The sequence below is a fragment of the Euprymna scolopes genome, chromosome 36 (genome assembly GCF_053919585.1).
Source record: "Euprymna scolopes isolate OS-2025 chromosome 36, ASM5391958v1, whole genome shotgun sequence".
Lineage (NCBI taxonomy): Eukaryota > Metazoa > Mollusca > Cephalopoda > Sepiida > Sepiolidae > Euprymna > Euprymna scolopes.
The window spans coordinates 43,567,184-43,579,696 of NC_136517.1; the positions used below are offsets into that span (position 1 = coordinate 43,567,184).

Consider the following 12,513-nt stretch of genomic DNA (forward strand, 5'->3'; position numbering starts at 1 on the left):
GGGGAATCTATGAAATCAGAACTTCAAAAATTACCTGGTGATTATAATATACATAAGTACATGTGTGAGTATATATATATATATATATATATATATATATATATATATATATGTATGTACGTATACACACACACACATGTACTTATGTATATTATAATCACCAGGTAATTTTTGAAGTTCTTTTTCATGAACCTGATAGCTCCTAGAATTACCAGAGTGTGTGTGTGTGTGTGTGTGTGTGTGTGTGTGTGTGTGTGTATAGCCTTGTTACTTTGTTACACATGTAAGCAACTCCACTAACATTAATGGACTCGTTCATAGAGAAGCATTTCATGAATGCTCAAAGATCAATAATCTGGCCTCCTACAAGCCAATGTTCAGACACAGCAGATGGTCATCAATACCTACACGCATTTCAGTTGATTATCAGAATGCTGAATTTTATTAGCGTTTCACCTGTTGAGAAAATCATCACCAGAAACGGACAGATTTTCTGTCTTCATTCAATTGTTTAACTCTTTAGATGAACATTAGATAGCATTTAAGTAGGCAAAGACAAAATAAATCCTGTTCTCAAAATAAATAAATGGAACACAAACAAAGAACAATTGATAAAAATTTTAATTAAAAATAATTCATTGTTTCAGAATTTTCGGGTTGTTTTCGGGTTATTTAATGCCGAATCTAGCAATTTTGGACAAGTTTTTGTGCTTCAAATTATTTACAGTTACAAATATTTAACAGCATTTAGGTTTGGTTGTTTTGTTTGATAGCATATCAAACTTTTAGTTATTTAAGGCCAAATCCAGTATTTTTCCCCCCCCAAAATTACTATGCTTCAAGTTATTTATATTTTTGAATATTTATTCAAGAGTTTGTTTTTTGTTTTTTTGTATAGGAAATTTGTTGTTTTTTACTTATCCGGGCATAATTGGGTTTTGAAAAAAAAAAAGAATTTATCGATGTTTAGTGCATTTTTGGTCAGAAAGCCAGTATCTTCAGATAGTGTGATAGAAAAAGGAATTTTTGTGATGAGGATTGATGTAGATTATTTGAATTATTCAGACTATGATTCTCATCTTGGTTGTTTCAGTTGATGTGACTTTCGGACACATCTTTAACTTGGTAAACCAAGAGTCAAATCCGAGAATTTCGAACTGAACCATTCAATTAAGTCACAGGAGTAGATTGCTCTCTTTCAATCCATGATGACTAAGTCGAAGTAATGAAAAAGCCCCATAAAAAGATCTGCAGTTGTTTATAAAAGTTGTTTGTTTTTATCAAGAAAAACATCTCCATAAAAGAACAAGGACTGTCTGAAATATTAAAACTATATTAACACTTACAATTTTTTTTTTTTTTTTTTTTTTTTTTTTACAAGGAGGTCCCGGAAGCCACTCAGGGATAAGGGTTATTGCATGTACAGTACAGTGTTGAGATTTCATAAAGTTAAGGGGGCGGTTCATCAGGAATTTGTTTACGTTGGATTTGAAGACATCCAAGTTGTAGTCAGGTGGGAAACAGGCAGGCAGAACAATTTACACTGTTTTAGGTTTTTCATAAGAGTATTTTATTTTTGGAATGTGAAGAAATTCATTTTTAGCTGAAAAACACATTTTATATATACTAGACCACCTATAACCCATTAGGTCAATATTTGTTTATATATTATTGAATATATAATTTCTTAACTTTGGCATTGGTTGATAATCATGCACCCTCCTAGACTTTACCTTCTCACCCTTTAAGTTAGTTTGTTGCTAATCGTCAGAGACGCCCCTACCGGGGAATGCCATCAAGACTTCCCAGGTATTTTTCGCAGGCCAAAGTGCTCTTTCTCTCGGACATTGGCTTTTCAAATCACACTTTCCTGACCCTTAGGTCACATCATCCGGCCGTGGGAGGAAGATAAATAACTCCAGCTGTAGCACTTTCATAAACACACCTGTCAAATTTAAAATCCAATCATAATCTTCTATCTACTTTGTTCTCCCTACTTCTACCACCACCACACAACGAGACAGCATTACTCATGATGAATGGCAATGTGAAACCTTTGCTCAATAATCATCACAAACAACTTATTTTATTACTAGCAAGGCTACCTGGCATTGCCCTGGGTCATAAAAAAAAAACAGAGGGTAAAATCCAAACTTTTATCTCTTTACCTTTCTCAGTACTTGTACAGTTTAATCAAGACATTAAAAAATGAAAATACAAAAAAAAAAGGTTATATTGCACGTATCCGTTATAGAATGAAGTTCTCCAAAATAAAAAAAAATAAAAAAATTCACTTAATCTGATCAAGTAATTTTTTTTTTTTTTTTTTACAGTGAAAAAAAAATTTGTTACGAGACTGAGCAAAAGGTAGTCATGTTTCAATTTTTAGGAAGAAAAGCTAGTATTAAAGATGAGGAAGGAGTGTCGGCGCTTTAAACTGAGTTATCTCTCTGTGGCATCTTAAAAAAATTCAAAGATGGCTACCTCCATTGTGCTCTCATAAAACCGTGTTTTTCTGCTGTAAAAAAAAAAAAAAATTAATCAAAATAAAGGAAAGTTCTTTCTGTCTTCAGTCCAAAACAGATACGTAAAATATAACCTTTTTTTTCCCCCCAATATTTTCATTTTTTAATGTCTTGATTAAACTGTACAAGTATCTCTTCTTCAATCCGTCTCTTCAGCACCATTTTTTTCCACATCTCTCTTTATACCTCTGGCCAGCCCATTTGACTATGACAATGGAAATGGCTGACTCTTGACGCACACACAATTAAACTTAACCCAGTTAACCCAGAAATAAATGAATAATCTTGTTTTAATTTTAAAGATTATTCATCCAGAGCAACCGGATCAAGTACCAATTTTGTGAGTGTTTGTTTTATCTTTAAAAATTTTAACCGAACATACAAACATATAAACACACAAACCTTTGCCCTTTGCCAAGTCTTGGTGTTTGTTGAGAAAATGGTCAAACTAAAAAAAAAAAAAACCTGCTCCTATCCCTGAACCCCATATTACTACTTTTATTCTTATTATTTCACTTTTTATAATTATATATTTTTAAGTTATAAATAAAAGCAAGCAAAACGTTTCCTTTGCTGTCCATGGATGTTCAGTAGCAATGCAAACCTCGGAATATTACTGTAAAATCCGCAAGGATCTATGGAGTAGTGACTAAAGTACTTGGTATTACTCAGTTGTAAAGTTACACTCTTCTGGAGGTTGATGGTTCAATCCTCAGTACAGGCCTAACTCCAAATTCAATTGCGAATTATTTAGAACTTTTACCCAATCATGGCTAATGAAACGAGGGGATACTATCCCCATGAACTAAATAAAGGGTTCCGTTCAAAATTCCATGCAGATTTCTAAATTTAACAAGATACACCTGAAGAAAGTCGGAGGTTATCTCAATCGAAATATGAAAATAACACTTAAGATGAGAACAGTAGTCTGAAGGATCAAAAATCTATAATATAAATCTTAACTGTTTGTTTAAATGTATGTATGTTTGTATGTCTGCCTAAAACTTCAACAGAGGCGATGGATTTTCACAAGATCAGTATCATTTCGAAGCTCGACCCTTCGGACAACAAACATTGAAAAATTAGTCAAAAAAATTAATTCCTTCGCCCTCAACTGGACACTTTTCTACAGGTAGAGGTCGCTTTTTCGCCAATATTTTCAGAAGTCATCCCCTCTATTCGATTGTCTAGCCTTAACTTAAACCTATGTCATTTCCGGTTTGGCAATGGATGCAACAGCAAAGACGTCACTTTTTTATTTTTCCAACATTCTTTTCCACTTTCACGAAACTGGTTCAAGCTTACCTGCTACTACATTTTTTTTTCTTTCTTGCTCAACACACACCTCCAAACACCTGGGCAATGCCAGGCACCTAGGCTAGTAAAAAATAAAACGTAATTACTGTAAAACCCCAACAAAACAATTATTTTCATAAAATTTTTAGAAAATCTGTTTACTTTTTTATATAGCAGATATGATTTCACTAAGTTATTGTTTAATAAAAAACAAAAGTTATCTGAAAGACACCAAGTAATTAAGTGTTTACAAAATCTAATGGGAGTTGGGAGGGGCGTGCACTTTAGAGTTGTAATATTGCACTAGTTTTGAATTGTTTCTAATAAAAAGGTAGCACTTTATGCAAGAAATGTTTTGCCTCAAGTTTGAAAAAAATCCTCAATAGCGACTGATGTTCTCCAGAACTGTAGAAAAAGGGATATAGTGATTACTAGCAGTTCAGCTCGGCTTTGCTTGGGCCCTATGTACCGTTCATAACTTTATGCGCATATATATATATAAAGTTTGACTCGTGTCCAGGTAACTAACATCTAAAATTTTAAGTGTTTAGACCCAAAATTTGCGGAGGAGTTTGGTAGAATCTGCAAAGGTCAACTCTTTCAACTTTGACCTCTTGACAGCCAAATTTTCGCCCCCCAAAAATTAAAAAGCTTTCTGCATTTCTGAATACCCTTTATGCCAACTTTCAAATGTTTAGACCCAAAATTGGTTGAATAGTTTGTTAGAGACCGCAAAAGTCAAATCTTTTGAACTTTGACCCCTTGGAAGCCAAATTTTCAGCAAAAAAAACGATTAAAAAAAAAAGCTTGCCCCATGTCTGAATACACTATGTAAAATTTCAAATGTTTAGACAAAATAATGTGGTAGAGACCGCAATGGTCTAATTTTTTTTTTTTAAACTTTCACCACAATTTTGACCCCTTAACATTTGTTTTGGGCTCAAATCAAATTAAAAAGTTTGATCCATGACCAAGTAACCTACATATAAAATTTCTAGTGTAGACCCAAAATTGGCAGAGGAGTTTGGTAGAGTTTTCAAAGGTTAAATCATTGAATTTTGACCCCTTGACAGTCAAATTTCTGACTGAAAAACCATTAAAAAGATTTTCCCAAATCTCCATACCCCTTATGTTGTCTGTAGAATGAAAATTGACAGAGTAGTTTGGTAGGGAAATGTATACACACAGAGACAATTTCACTTTTACAGATATATAGATCGGCATGAGATAGCAAGTAGGTGACCACACTGCAAATCAATATATCAATTACATATCAGATTCAACAGCCAATATCAAAATAAAATGTTACGTAAGATGTTAAAACGTTAACTGCTGAAGATACTTTTGTGAAAATCTATATGGAATGTAAAATAAAAATAGAGGAGGGGGAAGGGGTTCAACCTCTGACCTTATGATACAGTCAAAAGCAATGTAATGTAAAATAAAAATAGTCAGGGGGCGGGGGTCAATCTCTGACCTTATGATCCAGTCAGAGTTACGGAAAATAGATCCATCGTTAATTATGCTTTGGATGAAATACTTATTGTCACTTGAAGAGTTTGAACTACAATACAACAAACAAACAAACCTCATGATCCACCCACCCAACAAGGGGTATATATATAACAAGAGCAGTGAATGTTATATGAAATCTAGCAGGACTACCTGGCATTGCTCAGGAGCCATAAAAACCAAAATAGAAGAGGTTAAAAAATGTGTAATATTAAAATTTCTATTTCTCTACTTTTCTCAACTCATCTTTCTATCTTTTTTCGCCATCACCCAGCCCATTCCTCTCTTTTGTTTAGAGATAATGATTCAAGTCATTTAACTTTTCATTATACAGTAGATTTGGAAACATATAGAAAAACTAACATATAGAAAAACTATCCCGAAACCTTTTTTAATATAAATTTCAGATAGTCATTTTGAGCAAAGGTGATCAAGAATATACCAATTTTGTAGGTTTTGGATTCTTAGCTGGATATACAAACATACACACAGACAACTGCCCTTTATATAATGGACGATCAGCTTACCTTTTTGTTAATATCATCGTAAGTCAAGGCCATAGAATCAGGATAAGTCGCATCATTCTTTGGAAATATTTGACTGCAATAATAAACAGATGATTAGATTGTCAATGTTACAGATGGAAAATAGATACACGGTTACCAATATTGTTTGTAAAAATTCAAAGGGTGTATTTCTTTATTTTTGCAACACTTTTTTTTTTTCTTTCTTTTTTTTTTTTTAAATCTTTTTAATTTTTTTTTTTTTTTCAATTCTGGACTATATGGATTTTATGCACTCCAAAATCAGCATTTTTATCTTTATTTAAAATCCAGTCAAAATTAAATTTGGGAAAGTCCGCTACCATCATTTGGTGAGAACAGACTTTATAAAAAGTTAAATGGCAACATTACAAAACTGAATATTTAAAAAAATATATAGTTTTATTTACAAACCATTTTTGTTTTATACGCACATTTTTTATTAAAAAAACTTTGTAAATAAAACATTAAATGGTAAAACTTTTTCTTTAGTAAAAATCTGTGATAGAAGTTATAAAAGTGCATATTGGTCTGTTTATAATTCAACCGTAAGTAAATTTTTTTCAAAATCTGTTAGTGAAAAAAGATGATTATTGTGAGGTGCTTGAAATCCATATGATCCCAAATTCTTCAAGTATCAAAATAATTCCTCCTAAGATGCGTAAAATAAAATCTTAAAAATACTGGAAGTTGTTTAAAAAGTGATACACGTTTACAATCCATAGCCCTTGAGCCCCTGGAGGGACATAGACCATCTGCAACTTTTTGTAGATGTTTTTGTAGTGAGAAGTTCTTTTTTACAGAGTGAGGGTGCTGGCCCCATGCCCAACCTTCCCAGAAGTTACATCCAGCGCCTAGCCTTATGGTCACCTATCTGGTACTGGCCAGGCCCAATGTTGCTTAACTTTGGTGATCTGGTGAGAACCGGTGTGTCAATGTGATTGTGCCGTACATACATGTTTACAAGAACACACCAAAAAGATCACTCCTCCTCTTGGCGCTTTTCTATAACTCGTTATTGGTCAGGGGGAGATAACACCATTTGTCTAAGAGATTTGTTAATTTTTTCACACAAAAATTTAAGACATTAAAACCAACATGACTGAGGAATTGTAAAAAAAAAGATTTTTTTTTAAAATGCGACTACTTTTAAAAAAAAAAAAATCTTAAACTTAAAAAACAAAGATAAAAACATGACAAAAAAAAAGCAAGTTGCAAGTACTTTTTAAAGTAACAACTTTAACATGACTACTTTTTTTGTTTAATAAAAATAATTCCATGTGCAACTATCACGTTTTCCTTTTATTTTTGTAATGTTAAAGATAACATTTTTTTAATAAAAAGTTAGGAAAAAAAAAAGTAACCTCATATTTTTTTTATTTTTGTTTTTTTACAGTTGCTTGAAGTTGCGTTCTTTTTAGCGTCTTAAATTCTCAAAAAAAAAAATAAATAAATAAAGGATGTGAAGCTTCTTCCAACTGTATACTCATCTCTACTGCACCCTTTCTTCTAATTTTATAACAGGCCCTCTTCCATTGCATCACAGCATTAACTTCGTTCTACCACTAATTTTTTCTTTTTACTCCATAAACACTTCATATGATATATACCAGCAGCACAATTCAAGAGACCTTCCATCAGTCACCAGCATCCTTCCACATTCATAGCCCATTAATTGCTTTTGCATTCATTGAAAGAATCTTTGAATTTGCTCCCCATGTCTTGGTCTTTGGCCTTCAGGATTTGATTTTAAATGGAATTAGTGGAGACTATCAGGATGTGACGTTACCATGAAATCACATACAAGAAGCCTGTTTTGGGTTTCACATTCCTTGACGGGGATAACTTTGAAAACAGGGATGATCTTTGCATTAAAAGATCCCTCTTTCTCCGCAATATGTAGTCAACCTATGTTTTAAGATCAGAGGATTGGTAACTCTACTGAACTTAGAGTAAGCAATCATCAAAGTATTGGTCATTGAATATTTTCTTTTCTATTACATTTTCATCCAAAACCATGCACAGTGCCACTTTATATAGGGGGGCTACTATCAGGGACACGGGTTACAGAGATACTATGTAGGGAGTTGAGCAGCAAGATGTCTGCTCATATTACACTTGAACTTATGCATGTCAGTACAGTTGAGGAAGCAGGAACTCTGAAGGAAATTCCAAAGTCTAGCAGTTCTGGGGAAAAAAAACTATTAGAGTAGAAGGTTTTCTTACATCTAGGGATCTGTGTAGGGGTGGGATTTTGCTGCTTGTCGGGAGTATTTACGTCGAGAGGGGTACGAGGGCTTGTAGTTCGTCGAAGCATCCACCATTAAAATACTTGTAAAACAGGCAGAAAGATGCAACATTTCATCGATGGGAGACAGAGGTTGAAGCTTAGATGACAGTTTAGGACCTATCAGGTTGATGACTCTTTTGAACCCTATCCAGGAGTGAGACTAATAGCAGATTTACCAGCCCAAATGTGACAACAATACTCCATACATGGGCGAATAGTGGCCTTGTAGAGGTACAGGATACTTTCGGGCATAATTATATGCCAGTATTCTCTCCCTTCAGTATTTCTGGTTCCAAACCCAAAATCTACCATGGATCTCTGTATCTGGATCTTTGCCTATGTGAACATTCCATGCAATACGTTGGAAAAATTGTTGTTTTTTTTAATGGCATATCAACCCTTTTTTGAGTTATTTAATGCCAAATCCAGTAATTTTGGAAAAAGTTTTTTATTCTTCAAGTTCTTTATAGCTTCAAATATTTATTCATAGTGTTTGGTTTGATTGTTTTGTAGAAAAAAATTGTTTTTGTTTTTAACTTTGCAGGACATGATTAAGTTTTGCAAAGCAATTTAAAAAAAAAAAACATCAATATTTAGTGCATTTTGGGTCAGAAAACCAATGTTTTCAGACAGCCTGATCTAGTAGCACCAGATGCCCTTACAGGTATTATCATTCCAAGTCAAAGTGGACCTAGGAGCTACAGTAACTATGGGGTAACTTTACATTTCCAACAGCCTCCAAATGGGGCCTCACCACTGAGTGTCTTAATGTCATACCAAAGACCACAAAGGGAAAAAAATAACTGAATTTTTCATAAACTAGGACCTTTTGTAGAATCACTAACACAGACAAGCATGTGACTAGAGTTGCCGATTATCAATTCAATCAAAAAGATCATTTCATAAACTTATGTTCAATGGTTAAAACCTTATAAAAAATATTTATTAGCAGGGAAATCCGACGTTGCTCGTGATTAGATGATCAACGAATGGTTCACACACTCATTTTTATTATCATTGAAATCGCCCATTTTTTTTACATTTTAAACTTTAATTTAAGCCATTATATAAAAATAATTTTAGAAAATCAAAAGTAGGTTCTTTAGAGTTTAATTTAAACTACAATGTCAAGATCTGTGGTGGGTTTCAACTAGAGCAAGCAATCAATTTGCTTGAAAAATGGGTAATTTCACAGACTTCAATGACAACAAAAGTATAGGAAGTGTGGAACATTCATTGATCCTTATTCAATCAAGGGCAATGTTGGTTTTACCTGCTAGTCTGATATATTTTGAATTTTCTTTGAATTTGATATACTTATCTTTCTAGTTTCATTCATTCATTCATATATATATATATATATATATATATACACACACACACACACGCAGCATAATCAAATAGACACACTGGTTCTGATATCACCGAAGTCGAGCCTGGTTAGTACAAGATAGGTGACCATTTGTAAATATATCAGGTTCAATATGTAGGAAAATGCTACCTCTCTGCAAGAATTGGAAAACCCTAACATCGTCATCCCTCATGACCGGAATATACATGCGGCTGAGGACTACTTGTAAACTTAATATTTCCATGAAGCTACTTCTTTCGTGGGAAGCCAGGTCAACTGATTTAAGGTGAATGCCGATGGCTTTTATTTATAATATGACAATTAAGCTACACAGAATTTTCATCAGGCTATTGCATGGAAACGATGTTACTGTGTTTTTATATATTCCCAGGATACTTGAGTTTGCTCGTTAGATAATCAGATTATTTTATTTATTGAATCTCAAATTTACCCCTTCTTTGTTTTTGAAGGGGATGTGGCCTTTCAATTTCTTTGTGTTAGAAATTAACAATTTTAATTTGGATGTTTTTCACTTACATTTTAGTTCATACTAGTTTCTTGATTATTACTATAAGTATCTATATTATTGTTATTTTTTATGTGTTGTTATCTTAAGGTAAAATTTATTTTGCATATGCATACGTTTGGTATTTCACTTCTGCAGTTTAATAAAATTTGGAGGCCTTTAAAATTTAGAAAATCTACAAGTCTACAAAATATGGGTAAGTCACGTTGCTTTTGCCCCTCTTCCACTTTAGAATCTGCCATGTGCTAATGAGATATAAAATGAAGTGCTCCAAAGTTCTACACCGGGCCGACTCAAAATCATTTGAAGATTTCAGAGTCAGTCTCGATCCTCTTATGTAAACCTTCTCTCTGTTGACAGAAAGGATTCATTAAGTCATTAGACTTATTCACGGATCTATTTTAACTCGTTCTCATTCCCTCATTATTTGTACATGCGAGGTGCCTTTAATAAGTTTCCAGACGTTTTTGTACAAACATTTAAAATTGTCGTAGAGCATGTTCAGTATGTTATTGCTATACCTCTAATGAGGTGACTGACCAAGTTTTATGATTTCAGGTTAAGATCAACAGCTACAGCAGGAATTGGAATACACCCTACTAAAGCCTGATTGCTACAGCTGGTGAATTTCAAAAATGAAAATCTTTTCATGAGGACACTTTAGAAGAACAATATACAATAAAATTCTGTTTTAAAGTTGGTAAAAAAATGACAAATGTATGGAATGCTTCAGACTACTTTTAGACCATCTTGCATGAATCGAGCATCAGTTTTTGAGTGGATTCAAGGAACACAGGGCATCTGTGAGGGATGATGAGGTGGGGGGGGGTAAGGAAGTCGGAACGCTAGAGTTGATTGGTCAGATAAAGAATTTCATAGATAAGGACCATCATGTGTCTATAGAGACATTAAGTGCACAATTTGATGTCAGTGTGGGAACTGTACACAAAATTATTTACTAGAAACTGAACAGGAGGAAGATTGAAGTTTGTCCTAATGCACCAGTGCACAACTCTATCCTTGTCACAGATTATTTGACCAAGATGAGCATCAAGACAGTTCCTCACCCTCCCTATAGTCCAGACCTTGTTCCCTGTGACTTTTGGTTATTCTCTGAGCTCAAGGAAAACCTTGGAGGCTGTCGTTATGAGACAGTATAGGAAATGAAAGAGGCTGTGACAAGGGTCATTAACACGATCACACAAGAGGACTTCCATGAACCTTCCAGAAGTTGTGGGTACGGTACATGCAGCTGAAGGAGATTACTTTGAAGGGCACTAGTTTCATATGTATGCAATCAAAATATGCCCATACGAAAAAAGTCTGGAAACTTATTGAAGGCACCTTGTATATTTTACTTAATTGTACATATTTATATTTCCATTTGAATAATTTTATTCCCTCTCCCTTCGTAAAATTTACACACATATCTCCATAGTTGTTGCTCTTTATGTGATAATTTTAAAAAAAATTTTTTTTTTTTCATTCCAACGATTAACTCCTGATCAGTTTGTTGGCGAAAGGGATCCCTAGGGTTTTTCCATTCATTATTTTTAAAACCCTGTATAAATTTTGTACCGTAACAGTTATATAAAGTCAACTGTGGAGGGCTTTATAGATAAGAATTCCTTTTATTAGCTTTCAATACAAATACTTATTATCATTAATTATAATAGTTTTTCTTCTTTTCAAATTATATGAGAATTACATAAAAGCAACATGTTATGCCAAGATCATTTATAAAACATCAGAAAACGTTTTCATGTATCTTGCGCATGGTAAGCAATTCTTGCTAATTACTTACTTGATACTGACTGCTGCAGACATATCAACGCCAAGGGGATGCGGCCGGGGCAGAGAGGCAACAAAGTGTAAAGTGTGGGCATCAAAGACACGAATGACACCATTAGCACAACCAATGAAGACGTGGTCTTCACCAACAGCCATTCCAGTAGCATTCTTAGCCTAGAATTGAAAAGAAATAGAATTTTTTAAATAAAAATAAAATGGTTAAAGACATGATTCCTAAGTAGGATGGACTAAAAGAAGAAAGGATATTCTGAAAAAACATTCAATTGCCATTTTTTTTTTTTTCATTCCCAACAAGGCGTATTGCCATTTTCCTGACTTAAAATTTGGGACCATATCTATGGGTGACTATATGGAGAATCGAGTTATGAGATGCTTGCTTGAGTTAAATATAAACTTCTGCATGTTAGGACAGTCAGGGAAGCAAGAAACAGGGAAAGAATTCCTAAGTCCAGCAGTCCGAGAGAGGAAGCTATCAGAGTAAAAGGCTTTCCAGCATCTAGAGATTTCTACAAGGGTGGGATTTTGCTGCTAGACAGGTTTCTCAGGTGTATGCATGTTGAGGGAGCACAAGTGTAACGGGTTCATCAGAGCACATTCCATGAAGATACTTGTAAAACAGGTAAAAGGATGCAACACTGGCAATGGGACAGGGGTTGGAG

At 33.9% G+C, this 12,513-nt stretch overlaps 1 protein-coding gene across 5 annotated transcripts in view; it reads right to left on the bottom strand.

Annotated features, from left to right (window-relative positions):
• The window catches only part of LOC145260432 (uncharacterized), a 544,502-nt gene that overhangs the window by 193,756 nt on the left and 338,233 nt on the right, over positions 1–12,513 (bottom strand). For all 5 annotated transcript variants that reach the window (XM_080118436.1, XM_080118435.1, XM_080118434.1 and 2 more), the window contains 2 exons: positions 11,847–12,007; positions 5,861–5,933 (listed from right to left, as the gene is read on the bottom strand). In XM_080118436.1, the coding sequence (XP_079974562.1) occupies positions 5,861–5,933; positions 11,847–12,007 (234 nt within the window). The remainder of the gene's footprint in view (positions 1–5,860; positions 5,934–11,846; positions 12,008–12,513) is intronic.